The sequence below is a fragment of the Dysidea avara genome, chromosome 1 (genome assembly GCF_963678975.1).
Source record: "Dysidea avara chromosome 1, odDysAvar1.4, whole genome shotgun sequence".
Lineage (NCBI taxonomy): Eukaryota > Metazoa > Porifera > Demospongiae > Dictyoceratida > Dysideidae > Dysidea > Dysidea avara.
In genome coordinates, this window is record NC_089272.1 from 19,117,566 (window position 1) to 19,133,892 (window position 16,327).

Below are 16,327 nucleotides of genomic sequence, written 5' to 3' on the forward strand. Positions count from 1 at the left end.
TTTCTTTGCACAATATTAAATGAGATGCTAAATGAAGTAACCTACTTATTTAATGCTAAAGAAGTTTTGTTGGTTTTCTGATAAGAGAAGGAAATTAAATGTTACATACAGTAGTTAGCTAATTGTTGTATACTGTAACACCATTAGCAACTCTTGCAAGTAGGGAATGATGACAAAATTTAAGGCAGAAAAGCAAAGTAAAGTGAAAAGTAGGTCTAGCTATCAGCCACCAATACATTACTTCTTTTAATGGATGTACATATAGATTTACTATATTGTAAATTTTGCAATTATAAGCTTTGCTTTTTAGAGCTGACTAAATATGTGCGTGGTATTCTCTTCACAGAATTGTATGATTACTATCTGCATACATGTAGTACACACATGTAGTACAAGCCTTTATACATGGAGAGTTGTAACACCATAACACCTGGTGTTTGTACAGTAGCCTATACCTATTAAACTACATACTAACAGAGGTGATTGTTCAATTTTATACACAACACTTGCATGAAAAAATGGTAAGATACAAAATTAACATTGTTCACACTTCAGTATTGTTCTAGAAAAGTTCTGATTTGGATAAGCAACTGGAAAGACTGCTATCTTCTTAAATGTTCAATATATTTCACACACACACACACATTATAAGTCCACACTTAAAGACATCGGTCAGTTTCAAATTGGGAATATTTGAATTGGGTTTCAAACAGACTAGCCACCATGTACTGGCTATAGTGGCCCTCAATTACTGGATCATTAACATCTCCAAATTCACCCAGTGTACCTCCTTGTGAGCTTCCAGCATATAAACATGGAACTTTAGATAGATCCCAAGTACGTGGGTAAAGATTGCCTATAAACACACGTGGTTCTCCATCTGCTGGTGTGACCATAACAGAGTAATATGCTGAATTGTCTGGGGTGATTCCCTCATAGGGTGACATATCGACTGGAACATTCCAAAACTGACCTACAAAATGTTACTTCATACTGTAAGTACATAACGCATGCTATAAATATTACAGTAACATGTACTATTTCTAGTATCTTACCAACTAGGCCATGAGATGTGGGCATTAAACTGTTGCCACGTGCGACTATGAATTTAAGCATGTCAGCCTCTGGTATAGTCTTACAGAATGCCCACAATACAACACTGCCTGTTTCACAATTTGGTACTGAAATACGATATCCATTTCTACGTTGTTTCACAGAGATGCCAGCTACATTATACATCACTCCACTGGTAATTGGCATTGCTCCAACAGTGGCTGAACAATCCTCCTGGTCTATCTCTATGTTCTGACAGTTGCCATCTCTATCAACAGCAGTAATGCCAATTTTACTGATGACATTGAAATAATTAGCTCTCTGGGCTGGAATGTTATAGGCATTTACTGAGACACACTTGTCTGAGACTAAATTGAAGTAGTGGTTAGGACGTCCATCAACACTGTAGCACAGTGCAACCATAGTTAACTCTGGTTGTGCATCAATCAAATGTTGATCAATGTTCAGTGGAACTGTGTACAGGGTTTCCTCAACAATATCATAAGTACCTATATGTATATAAGTTACACATCTGCCTATATTACAATATATGCAGTCATACTAATATAAGACACAATAGACTCAATTCTAGTTGTAAAAAACTACTCACGAATTTGATTATGATTAATATAAAAAATTATAGCAATGACTTTTCTTCTCATTTACAATTAACAATGAACAAGACATACATTTATAAATTAGTAAATTGGGCGGCTGTAAACTCCACTTACGATTGTTGTCATCATCAGTGATTGTCACGGTTGCCACATAAGGGTTCATTAATGTCACTCCTGTGTTTGGTAACAAAGCCACTTCAAAAGCTTCTATATCTTCACGATCAAAGTCATTAATAATAGCAATTTGAAAGCACTTCCTATCATCTGTTTGACTAAACTGGACTGAAACTGGCAAAGGATTGTAGTCAATCAGTCCTGCAGAACAACAGTTATACAAACACACAGTAGTGATACAGTGTACCTTTAGCAGTAGCTTCTTGGGGTGATGCAATCACAGTCAAGTCAGCAATGCTATCACCATTTTGTAAAACACAAAGCTCTACTGTACCACCATCTTCATTGATAAAATAGTCTGACTTCTCAAAACTATACGTGACATCTAAAATTATGAGTTACATGATATGTAAATATCTTTCAAGGCAATGCCAATGATGGCTTACTTTGCTCACAAAATAAACCACTAAATCCTGTAGTACAATTGCATATGTAAGATCCAGCAAGAGATTGACAAGTAGCATTATTCTCACAAGGATTAACATCACATTCAGTATACTCTACAGAGTGAGTATTACAATGTATGCTACACAACGGGTATACTTGTTCATACCAGGCTCGGTGCAAATCTGTCCACTAAATCCCATGGCACACTCACAGGTGTCATTAGCAATGCAAGCTCCATTGACACATGATGGATTGCAAATAACTAGAAATAGTTTTGTGTAGACTATCTTAATAAACTATTATAGAGCCCAAACCTGGTTTACTGGTCTCCACTATTTCCTCATAGCTAACACTTCCATTCAAAGTTGACAGTCCAATATCCATACTGCCAGTTGTGGCTATGTCATACAAGCAAAACTCATCACCTTTGCAGAGCTCCATGGCTTCGTTTTCTAGTACAGGGTCAGAAAATGACACTCCAAACAATGGAGTAAAATCTGGATTATAATAAGAACTCCAACTGTCATTAGGTTGATGATAGTCAAATAGACTATCAGCTGAATTGTTAATAATCCCTAAACATTGACAATATACAGTAAAATTATATAGGTAGGCATATCTGTTAAAAAGATATCTCAGTTATCCAAACTTCTGGGGACAACCTGGTCTTAGTCCACAACTGTCAAGTTAATAACTGAATTATAGTTTAATTGTATACAAACAGCATGTTAAATTGTGTGTTTATACATGCATACATAATCCACACAAAAACAGCCAAGCTGTGAAAAAATGGTGCGGCCTTAAAAAGCCTGGGTGAGAAAAGTAGTGAAATCAAAGGTGGCGGCCAAGAAATGGCTGCAGTGATGTTAATGCTGCCATTGTTAAACTTTATTAGCATTAACATCATTGCAGCCATTTCTTGGCCGCCACCATTGATTTCACAACTTTTTTCACCCAGGCTTTTTAAGGCCGCACCATTTTTTGACAGCTTGGCTGTTTTTGTGTGGATTTCACTCATTTTTGCACTTTATAAGGCCCCAAAACCAGCCTATGGCTGACTTTGAGGTTTGTTTTCACTCACATTTCTTCTTTTCTATGTAGATACAATGATGTTTATTGAAAACAGACTTATAAATGTATTTCATTGCATGATTTAATTCAATATTTGATAATATTATTGTAATACTCTAATAGAGTGCACATTTCTTTTGAGGACTTCTAATAGAACATACATATAATGTTCTAGAACAATCTAGTACTTCTATTGGTAGATCTATGAAATTACAAACGTTTGATTATGAGCAGATTTCAACTAGAAATTTCATTTATAAAGCAGAAATTAAGTGAGGTGATCAGACAAGGTAGCAGTGGTTCAGTGGTTAAGGATGCAGGTGTTTGGTATGGAGGTCCCTGGTTCGAACACTGGTAATTCTTTTTCCGACATTTTTTGCACATATTTTTTTACCCCGTGGTGACTGTTCTATTAGAGTATCTCAATCCCGAGATTTTACACATGCTTAGTTTTTGCTTTATAACTTTTTCGCTGTAACTCTATTGCTATTCAAACTATTAAAAGGCACTGCTACGATGATCAGCCTATCTATACACCAATTTTCAAGTTATTGCTTTACTTGGTTTACCCTGTAGCTGTGACAGAAGTTTGTTCTTTTTTATGTGAATAAACGCTCATAACTCCTTGAATATTACTCAGATTCACAACAAACTTAGTACGTGAATCCACTGTTACACGCTCTTCATTTGTGCCAAACATCGTGGCAATCGAGTTACACGTTTGCATTTTATAGCAATTTTTGCTAAGTGTGCGAAAAGAAATCGAAGCCCCCGTTGCCCACGTACGGCATAAGAAGAAAAAAACGAAGAAATTAAAACGAAAGTTTAAACGCCCATATCTCGCAAATGGCTGTTGCGAATTTAATCAAATTTTTTGTGTGGCGTACCCTACTTGGGGGACAACTATAATGCAAAAATGGTGTGCTTTGGAGAAGGGGCCATGGAGGTATGCACACATGAAAAAGCTGTTTTCTTTCTTCCTGTAAATATACTCACGGTGTGGTCGCCGGCTTTCTAAATATACTCACAGTGTGGTCGCCGGCTTTCTTGGCCGCACGACACACTACTGTGTGTCTTGATTCCTGTAAATATACTCACGGTGTGGTCGCTGGCTTTCTTGGCCGCACGACACACTACCGTGTGTCTTGATATATTTTCTGATGACTTGAGTGGAACATATTAAACTATGTAAAAACATTAGCTGAATGTTCTATACAACTAGTATCATGTGCATGTCATTAATGAATAAATATGTTCTTAAATGACAAGTTTTAATTTTGGAGCATTGACAACAGATCTGTCAAACCATAATGTCCCTGTCTTTAAGTAAGTACACCATAGTCCAGCTATTAAATCAGGGATTTGTTATGCACATGTGACCTCATGCAGTAAACACCTTTTAATTAAAATGCTATCTTTTCTAATAACACTTCAAATTATGGAACGGACAGTGTATAGAATTTTACTGTGCTGGCTTACATGTTATCCCAAAGGAGCGATGTATTGTCTCAAGGGAAGAATTTAATGACAGTGGCTCTGTGCTGCCTTTAGGTATCAGATCATCAGAAGTGTCTCCATTAAATATCCCCATCAGACCACTGGTTGACCCCACATAACTGTTGGATAAACTAACTAGTAATACAGAAATGATGTTATTTTCCTCTTTTGCACTTATCAGTACTCCACTGGAAAAGATTGCTTCTATAGTTTTGTTACCAATATCAAACACTGTGACATTGTTGAAACTTTGTTCTTTAACTTCTTCAAAGTCAAGTCTTTCACCATTTACTATGGCATCAATTCCACGTTGGCTTAGTTCAAGTTGGACAGCATCTGAATCATTTTGTTTACCCACTATTGCTGAGAATACAGTAGCTTGTACAGCATCACCACCATCACTTGTTGCCTCTATCATTCTAGCCTGTAGTGTGAATCTGTTGTTGGGTGTCTCTATCAACGTAAACTCTCCTTTTCCATTAAAAGTGTACTTGAATCCATCAAGCGTTACAATATGAGGGTCTCCATACACACAAGCTAACAGATGATTACAAACTAATCAACTTGTTAAGTGGCATGCAACCTTACCTGGGGGAATTGCTTGATAGTTTCTGCCGTTGTCAGAAGGACGCTTATTGTAATATTCTCCACATGTACCTATTTGGCAACAATAAATGTATGGCAGTACATCATTAATTTGATGCTGAATGATCTTCTCCAACCCGATTGAAGCAATGCTGTCAACGTTCCCTCCACCAGGATAATTCACTAGTAGAGTACCACTTGATCCATAGCAACACTGCTGGCCAGATCCTTCATTTTCCCTATTATTGTACGTGTAACTAAAATAATTTAGCATGAATAAAATTTTGGTAACCTTGTGAAAGTTGCTTGATGAAAGCAACGGACAGCACTGGGATGAAAGAAACTACGATATCTGCTTGTTTCACGGTCTTCTATGTACAGAGCATCTAATATAGCAAGTCTAACATTTGGTGGACAAGGTGGAAGACGTTGCAATAAAGTATCACCAAATTCTTGTGGTTCTCTACTGCTCCATGCTGTACACAGCTTTGATAGTGTGCGTTGATGACTTTCTGTATACACCAACCCTGACCATGCTGCTATGTTTTGATCTATTACATTTTGATCAGCACTTGGGGACACTTTGATCACAGCCAACTGTGGATTATACCGTATAAAACTTACTGGCAATTCAACAGTAGCATTTCCTCGATTTTGAACTGAATAGTCTAAATTCATCATATTTTCCCACTGTTGAAATCTGGTATTATATACATACATGTCTATATCAACCAGTACAGATGCATATGATGCTTCATCATTAGGAGTGAACAACTTTGGTGGCCATTCCAACTTTAAAGGAACTCCACATTTTAAATATGGATCTGAATCTATAATGTCTACTTCACTGCCTTGATCAAAAGTAACTACAGAATCATGAAAGTCAGCTTTGCATGGACACAATTACATTAGGCAATGTACTTAAGCAGCATTATTTATATATGTGTGCTTTTTACCAGAATTGTATCTATATGTTAAGGCTTTTCAGCACAAGCACTGATGGTCTGTAGCATACTTGGTCCTACAGTCTGGACATGTTATGTTAAGAAAAGCTGCAGAAAAGAATTTTTTGTATCTAGAATCATTGCAAAATGCTATCTTCAATAATACACTGTGTGGGTAATATCCAGAACCATCACAATCTTTATACGTAAATGCCAAAATATATTACATGCAGTCATACATGGCTGGCTTTATGGTTGCTAATTTTACCAAAGGTTGCATTAACTTATAATATTGTGTATGGATAGCATACCTGAGTAAAACACTGTCTGACCTTCATACCGTACAGTTCCATTTGCCTGAATAACTAATACTCTTAGCATTATCCTGCCAATCATCTCAAACTGTGGGGACACACATAGAGCCAAGTTTATTTCCATATATTTTCCTTCTACTGATATGCCATTGAATACACAGGTGATGTTATCAGTTTCTTCAAAACATGGTCCTGATAACCGGATAGGTGTACCACCAAGGACAGTTCCAAATCTTGGGAATATTCCAAGTATTACTCCTGAAAATGGAATAGCAAGACTATGGTACTATGTAGATTAATTTTGTATACATTTTATAATGAAATGAACTACAGTGTACTACAAATTGCATAATCATACAGTATGGTAGAACTGTATATTAAGGATCATGAAGGTTTGGGCTTTTCTGCCCAACCTTAAAACCAGCCTCATAACACCTTTATGGTGTCCTGGAAGTATTGCCCAAGAGTGCCGTCAGTATAACCTGAATGCTTCCAAAACGTTGCTATGAAATTTAAAAAATTAATTTAGTAGAATTTTCTACTGATTGACTGACTGACTGATTCCTTCAGACAAGCGTAACTTGATAACGGCTAACGCTACAGGCTTGATTTTTTCCATTGTTCGATGTTGCTTCATGCCAACACATGCCTATGCAGTACATACAATGCTGGACTTACCTTTCTTTTTGCTAGTGTGATGGTTTCCCACACATTTGTAAAATTGGAATTGCCCGTATTTTCCATAGTGGCTGCAGAGGTGCTTCTCCAACAGTTCTTCATTTGTAATGCTGTGAAATAGGCTGAACATAGCTGAAAGCAAAGCATAATGGCTACTTTGTGCACACAAATTATCCGTATTTTCACGGTGATTGCAAAGGCACTTTTTTCCTGTTGTTCTTTGTTTGTAGCACTGTGTAATGGACTGAATATAGCTGAAAGCAAAGCATTATTGCCACTTCACTTTTGAGTCAGTAATTGATAGCTGGGATGTGCATTCAGAGGAAAACATATCAAACAATAACTGTGGTGTTCTTTAGGGTGCTCTCATTTCTTTTGATGTATGTTATTCATTTTTGTAATACACCTGTACCTTAGTAGAGAGCACATTTTTAACAATGATAGTAGTTAAGGGTTTAGGAGTTACATAGGTATGGAAGTTCTTGGCTTGAGATTTGGACAACTTTTTGTCAACGTTGTAATGCATTTTTGCTGCCAGTTCTTTTGACACCATGATTTTACAATATGTTGGATTTTTCCTTATAACTCTAGATATAACTGATTTCTTTCAACAACAAAAGGTGAGTTATGATGATAAGACTATACATAGACCAATTTCAAGTCATTCCCTTAAGTGGTTCATTTGCAGTCGTGGTCTTTTGCAAACAAAGTCGTTGATGGCTTTTAAATATTTATCTGATTATCATCAGACTTAGCATTAATTCACCTCAATTATTATGTTCTTAAATGTACTGTATGCCACATTTCATGGTAACCAAGTTATGCATTTGCATTTTATAACAGTTTTTCGTCAACTGTGTGAAAAGTAGAAGAAAAATTAGCTCCTGAAAAAGAAAAAAAACCGAAAGTTGAACTTTGATGGCTTGTATTTTAAAAACATATAAGGTAATTTATTTGGAATGTGTGGTGCTGAAGGTGGCAGGCAGCTATTTTATAACACAAGATTGTGTACTTTTGGGAAGGGTCAATGGAGCTATATGCATGTGAAAAATGTGCTTTCTTTCTTCATGCCCATGGGGCAGCACACCGGCTTCTTGGCCTCATACATGTCTTGATCTAACAAGGGAAATTTAGATTGTTCTATATAGAGCATTCTATAGAAATCCTCAAAAAAATGTGTCCTCTATTAAAGTATAACAATAAAACATTCGATACAATACAATTATAATTTCTGTCTTCAATAATCATCATTTTGTCTGTAGATAAGAAGAAATGTGTGCAAAAATCAGTCCCAAATTCAACCACAAGTTTGCCTTTGGGGCCTTATAAAATACAAAAAGAAGTGAAATCACCGAAGCTGTAAAAAAAGAGCATGGCCTTCAAAAGCCCAGGTGAAAAGCTGTGTAATCAAAGGCAGCAGTAAAGAAATGCTTGCAATGATGTTACATAAATGCGCAGACATAATTAGCATTAATATCATAGGAATTGGCTGCTGCCTTTGCTTTCACAACTTTTTTCACAAAGGATTTTGAAAGCCACCCCTTTTCACAGTTTGGCTGCTTTTGTGTGGTTAGCAAGCTTAACCCATATGCATTATTGACAGTTTTTTCTCAAATATCAAGCTACTGGTTACTATATTGCTTGTATTAATGCAGTAACCAGTACAGAGTGCATGTAAGCATTCCATTAGTCGTCTGTGATACTGAAAAGTCCTGTGAGAAGCATTATATTATTGTGAAATGTATGTCTCAATGACTTGGCCACACTATAAATTATGTTAAAAGAGTTTGCATCCTAATGTGGTTCGAAAGCATTCTAGGAGAATGTGCTTAGCTAACAGGTGATGATATTTAAACAATGGTATAGCTAGCTTGTTAGTCAGGTCATTTATTTCATGGTAAAAACATGTAATTAATATGTACAGGCTTAATTTATTAATGTATTTAATAGCATGTAGACAGAATAGTATTTTCAACATGACAACTTACTATGCAATGGCAATAAGCACTGAGTCTCCACTGAATCGTCATCTAGTGGATTAAGAAATACGTAGATAAAATTTTTATAACTATCATTTTATCACACCACTATTATCCATGTACATATCAAATGAAATATACCTAGAACAACTAGAAACAACTATGTACTTGTATTTAATGCTCACTGTTTGGTTTTTGTAGGCCATCTGGTCATAGTGGTTTACCCACTAGCAGTTGGACATGGTTATACATAACTTGGGACCATACAGGAACTCAGATCAAAGAGTGTCGTGAATTTCAGGTCAGCTAACATACAGAGGAATTGTATTGTTGCAAATTGTTTTGTGTTCTTTTTGTTCTTTTCAATTATCAGTGTACGCCGAGTGTAGTGACATCAAGGGCGTCATGAATTTCCAGGTCCTCAAATGTGTCATTTGTTCAAAAAGTGAAATAGAGTTTAGATAATATCTGCCCATCAATTTTAGAGGTAATTTGCATGCGGTTCACCTGCTAGCAGTAGCAGTTGGGTGTGATCGTGGTACATATGTAACTTGGGAACTAAGATCAAAGATTCAAGTCAGTTTACATACAGATGAATTTTATCATCCTATGTGTATTCTTTTTGTAGTTAGTTCTCAATTGTCAAGTGTACATGGACTGTATTTACATCAAGGACGCTGTGGTTTTCCAGGTCAGTCTGTGTACTAAGGAATATTATTATCTCAGATGTTTCCTGAATTTCCAGGATCAGGCATACTGTAATGACATGAAGAGGCCAAACTAATACCCAGGTCAGTTTACATGTTGTGTTTATAGTAATATTTTCCACTACCCAGATTTTAGGTGCATTGCATTTAATGCTCGCTTGTTGGTGTTTGCAGGCCATCTTAGGGTTACGTAAGGTTAAGGTTTTGATAGATAACCTATCCACGTACTGATTTTCAACTTTTTCCCATGAGCGGTTTAGCCTGTAGGCGTAACAACATAATGAGGTTATTTTTGTGAGTAATCGTTAATAGCCCCATGACTATTTATCATTTTCAAAGCAAAATTGGTATCAAGATTCACCTATAAATAGGTAGCTATCCTTCTATGTATGCCATGAAAATATTGCATAGTGGAATTATCTACTGGCTGACTGACTGCCTAATCCCTTCAGACAAGTGTAATCACTCTACTACGCAATGAAACTACATAGCTGTTTTGCACAATATATTTTAAACTGCCAGTTTTTCCTGCTAAACAGCCATAAACATGGAGAGAGATATGTGGAGCTAGGATACATGTGGATTTGATTTTTCTCTATTGGACATATACCACAGTATGTAACAATGCACACATCATGGACTGACCTTTGAACTCCTTTGTACCCTATTTCGCTCTGCTGACAGTGCAAGGTGTTATTTCACCACAGCACATCAATAGCTTTATGTTGAATACCATGAAAAAGTAAAACTATATATAATCGTTTGTAATTCTTTACACTATGCTTCCAACACTAGAAGTAAAAGTTATGCCATCTCCACAAAATTTCACTTTCCGTGTGTATGGCCATTTAACAGGCAGAACTAGCATACTGTACAGTGGAAAATTTTGGCGAGAGAAAATTTTGGCGAATTTGGCGAGTATGCATGGATTCGCCAAAATTTTACTTGCCATTTTTCTAAACACTGAAAGTGTAGAAGACACTGTTCACGAGGCTGTTCATCAGTGAGTGAATATTGTTACAGCGGTGAGTGGTTAGTCTTCCGCATTGAATACAGTAAGGTTTTAGACTAATAGCTCAGGTAGACGGGCAATTCAGCTCGAGCGATTCAGCTCAGTTCCCCTGCACATGCTGGGGTGGAGGAGGGGGAGGTGGTGCTGGTGCAGGAGGAGCTGGCGTATCCAATGACGAAGGCAAGAGTGATGTCAAGTTGCTATCTGTGATAAACTGTCTAGTATATGGGTCAATATCTGGTGGTGGTGGTGGCCTTGCCTTGCTTGCCACGTGCGTTCCAGTCTTGATTACTGACTTAGTGAGCTAGTGCATGTTGTTTTATTACAGCTAGCATACGAGTGTGTCTATTCAAATGAGAGGCATTCAACTGTAGTACTTCGTCTGTAGACATCGCAAAGCTTCGTAGTCAACGCTGTCAGATTAAAATTGCGTGGGCAAAGCAGTGGTGGATCTAGAAATTTTCAGAGGGGGTTTCAGATTCCACCCAACTTCGGCCTAGCTGTAAGTCGAAGACCAAAAAAAAAAAAAAAGGTCACAACCTGCTCTTCGACACCATAATTGTGATTTCAAAGGAAAAAGTGAAAGTTTCACCAGTAGAAAGTCCTACTATAACACACTACATATAACTCGTGGTGATTTTTATCACCCACACGGTGAGTCGTTAATAAGTTTGGGGCGCACGCTATTCTCAGAGGGGGTTTCAGCTGAAACCATTGCAACCTCCCTGTATCCACCACTGCAAAGTAATGCCATGCATTCGCCAAAATATTATTCGCCAATATCTGCCAATGATCAATTCGCCAAAATTTTCTCCCGCCAAAATTTTCTGCTATACGGTAGTCAAAAATTATGTGAAACAACCAGCACTATTAGTGATGGGATGCATGTTTAGTCATACAGTTATATCCTCATACATCTGGCACCAAATTGTGTTATAAACAAAAATTGAGATCATTACAACAAAGTGCTTAAACAAAGAGGTCATCACCTGAATTGCAAATTTAATCCCTTCTTTTGTCATGCCGGTCAAATGCTAAGTATAGGGGCTGAAGTAGGAATTAAGTTGGAATTCTGGTGATGATCCTACTTATTTAATCACTGTATTCCTGTGAAATTTCCCACATTTGTAATTTAATATACACATACCCATAAAATCTTCTACAAGATTTAAACTCCCAGTATGACCATAACTTTCAAAAGTATCAAATCCATACACAGTCACTGTCATTAAAGCAGATGCCTTTGTGTGGACGATAGATGACATGCCTTCGGATATGGAAACTTGTGCAGCATATGCAACAATGACACTTTCTACATAAATTGGTACCCAATTAATGGATTGTAGAGAATTTCGAACTCCTCCAGTTGTTAAATAAATCAATTGAGGTTGATAAAACTGAGCTGGTACAATGATGTTGGCATAGTGACGATAGGCTGATTGAGAATTGTATATGGTAGTAATATCAGATGTGTTAGTATAATGAGCTGTAGAAGGTACTAATAACATCATTGGATCCCCAGTAGCAGAGTCATCATTTTGCCCATGACTAAATTGAGCTATTATCACTACCTTGTTTGAATAAATTGCACAGTGTACTGAAAAATGTATTTCACTAATACTGTCTCCTTCATGAAGACTATAAGACTGCTTTGTGTTATTACAATAAATATCAACAGCTGTGAAGTTATATGCTGCCACTACCTTGATAGTATATGAACTTCTGGTTGAGAATGGTACAACATAATACACTTTGCCCCATAATGCAGTGGGTGGTACCTGCTCTACCAAATGGTCACAAAATGCAATACTTGATGGGACATTACCACATTCATGACCACTAAATACAGACACTGGGTAGTTTGTGGAAATTTTGGTTCCAGTCAATTCATCAAGTGATACAATATAAGCAGTTTCCAATTGGTTAATTATAAATGTATACTGTACATTAGTACTTAAATCAGTGGAACTACCTCTCAGATACATATTCGCTGCTGATTTTCTAGGAGTCACCCTTATTACTGTACCATTCTTTGTACCTACTACCAATATGGCACTGAAATAAATGCTGTTGAAAGCGGAAGTCCTTGGCACTGTTATTCCATAGTTCACATATGTCTCAACAGATAATCCCAAAGCTGGTAAAATATTAAATGTATCACTACTAGTAGCTGTCCGCAAATTTTGGCCAACTACAGTCACTCTGTCACTACTTGTCTGTAAAAAGATTCCATTTCTTTGACTATTTGAAGTTGACACTATCAATCTGGTAGGAATATCAATTGTAGTCCTGCCATTAGGTGCAATTGTTCCAGAATAGAAATAATCTGAAGCTTCAATGCTGAATGATACTGGTTCTGTTTCAGTGGTCATCAATATTAGCCCTATTGTGCCACCACCAAGATTAGAAAAGTATCCAAAATAAAATTCATTGTTCTGTGTTCTACCTATATGTGGAAAATTAATATGCATGTACATAAGTATGTAGATGCATCATGCCATCATAATTACAAATAAGCAACATGGCATAATATACTGTATTGCAGCTTTACTGTCAATACCTCTCTGCTTACTTGGAGATGCAGCGTTCTTTGTAGACATTTAGTTGCAGTTTGACTGTAAGCTTTAATCAAACAGTACAGTTGTACCGTTTTCCCTCTGCGCCTTGTCTTTTCTTTTATCTTCAATCAGGCTGCTTGTCTTCTTCTTTATCCAACAAAACCATGTCGAAGTGTTAACTTTCCGTATCAACACTTTCTCTAAGCAGCATAATAGATGACACAAGATTATTTAAGGCGCTTAGACTATGCACTACTGTTCGGAAGTATTGGTACTAGATAGCTTTCAGGATAGGTCACAAGATCACGCCCATTCTTTATCATACGCATTATTGATCTATCGACCACACACCTTTCAGTGACCACACACCTTCAAGTTGGAAGGCTGACTCAAGAAACCCTAATAACTGATCGAAACCACGATGACCATACCCCCTGCAAGCGTGCACATCTTTGCAGGCTGACTCGAGATACTCTAATACAGCAGTCACCCTAATAGAACAGTCACATGTTTATAGCTAGCTGTATGCCTTAACAAAAACTAAACAAACTGTTATATTAAATTTAAAAATGAGGTAGGGATCTAAGCGATAAAAAGTAGTGAAACAAGAGACGATAGTAGTTTACAGCATAGCTTGGTGAGAAATCCCTACTTTGGCATTGAACACAAAATAATTGCTATACCATGCCAAAGTAGGGATTTCCCACCGAGCTATGCTGTAATAACTAACATCGTCCCTTGTTTGAAGTTGTTTCACTACTTTTTATCGCTTAGATCCCTACTTCATTTTTAAATTTATAATTTTTAATATATGCAAAAAAAGATGTGACTGAAATTCTCTTACAGCATTATCAAGTATAATAATTAACAATTTGATTATTAGCTAATTCCGTTTACAACATATTAATTTTAAGCTTGTAGATCAACCAAAATTTAACTGCAGGCCTTAGTACGATAGCACTGTAGCATGGACCATGAAGGTTTGGACTTTCTTACTCAAATACGTCAAACAGTTGATCACTTCATAGTCAAACCCAAACATGCCATTATCATATTGACCACAAACACTTGCAACAAGTCTCTATAATTTTTTAATTTTCATTAATGAACTTTCTTCTGAGTAATAACTGCATAGTGGAACTGATGCTTTCAGCAAAGCTTAACTCAACTATGTATGATTTTCAGTATATTTGCTGTTCAACATTGTTTAGGCCTAAGACATGAGCTACAATAGATCCAACATGCATTTACATACAGAACAGGTGTATACCTATATAATTTGTCCTTCTTAAGGTCCCATTTTTTCCTTTCTACCAAATAGGCTTTGATTTATGGGTAATGCAAAATGGTTTCCTAGTGCTGACTTTCACAATTACGTATAACAAAAATTGCCTGTAACACTTTATAGACTGGATTGTTGCAGGCATGTCTTGTACTGTTCTTTATTTTTTTGCACTGTGTAACAGGCAAAAGATAGCCAAAGACAAAGTGGAATGAATGGCCACATCACTTTCAGTAATTGATATTTGGGGCATATTTCCAGATGGAAATTTATTTAATGTTTAATGATATGTCTGGCATCATTCTGTCCCTTGATAAAGGTGCACATGGATGCACGCACCAGTCACAGTTATGTTACAAAAGTATGCAAATAATTACAAAGGAAGATTAAGAATTTTAAATTTAAGTAGGGATTATAGAAATGAAAAGTAATATTCAACAAGGGAGGTCACCTACACCTGCAGCAATGTATACTGGCAGACATTTACTCCCTACTTTAGTCATGGCTATACTATTAACAAGTTATAGACTAAAGTATGTAGGAATTGAATGTGTACCAGTGTAGCTGCAGATGTAGGTGACCTTTACTTTCTATTTCTATGATCTCTACTCTCTTTTAAAGTTTCTTTATGCCTGCACTAAGGAAAATAGTGACCATCAGGGGCGTCAGAAGTTATAGGGATCATTAGGGTATCAGAGTAAAAGTGAAAGTGGTAAGCTTAGACAGCCTCTCCTCAGTGTATGTATGAGATACAGTAAGTGCCTGCATAAGGAAGCAAGTCTAGGGAATCTGTGGGCATACCCTCTGGAATTTCACATTTTAATTATATGGAAGCAATTTTAGTTGTAATATTTATCTAAACGAAAACAGCCAAGCTGTAAAAAAAGAGTGCGGCCCCAAAAAAAGGCCAAGATGAAAAAATATGTGAAATCCAAGGTGGCAGCCAAGAAATGGCTGTGATGGTAGGTTAATGGCAAAAATTTTAATTACGACAATTCAGGTGAATTTGCGTTGCCTCCTCCACTAGGATTTGGCACCAAATTCACCTGAATTGTCGTAATTAAAATTTTTGCCATTAACCTACCATCACAGCCATTTTTTGGCCGCCATCTTGGATTTCACTTTTTTTTCATCCTGGCCTTTTTGGGGGCTGCATTCTTTTTTACAGCTTGGCTGTTTTGGTTTAGATATCACTTCTTTTTGTATTGCAAGCCACAAATCCGGCCATTAACTGGTTTTGGTGCTTCCTTTTAACTTGTTTTTTTTTTCTTTTCTGCAGGAATTGTGGAACAAAGGAAGAAATGCTGTGTACAGTTTTTTGTTTGATTAAAAATATTTGTATATTTAACAATGAAAGATAATTATACTGTAGGTAATAAGGTGACTTCTTATACATAACTGAACTGTAGCTGAAACTCCCATTGCTTGTAGCTGAACTCTTTTCAGAGTGACTTGTTTCTAGCTGAACT

General features: G+C 36.7%; 1 protein-coding gene across 1 annotated transcript; it reads right to left on the bottom strand.

Annotated features, from left to right (window-relative positions):
* Positions 1-483: 483 nt before the first annotated feature.
* Positions 484-13,003, bottom strand: LOC136265411 (uncharacterized). Its single transcript, XM_066060289.1, has 13 exons — positions 12,166-13,003; positions 9,309-9,350; positions 6,640-6,900; positions 5,677-6,250; positions 5,388-5,623; positions 4,782-5,336; positions 2,546-2,806; positions 2,398-2,493; positions 2,231-2,344; positions 2,032-2,169; positions 1,785-1,985; positions 1,056-1,562; positions 484-973 (listed from the first exon to the last, which is right to left on the bottom strand). The coding sequence occupies exons 1-13, from the start codon at positions 13,001-13,003 to the stop codon at positions 660-662; spliced, it is 4,137 nt and encodes a 1,378-aa protein (XP_065916361.1). The 3' UTR covers positions 484-659.
* Positions 13,004-16,327: the final 3,324 nt, after the last annotated feature.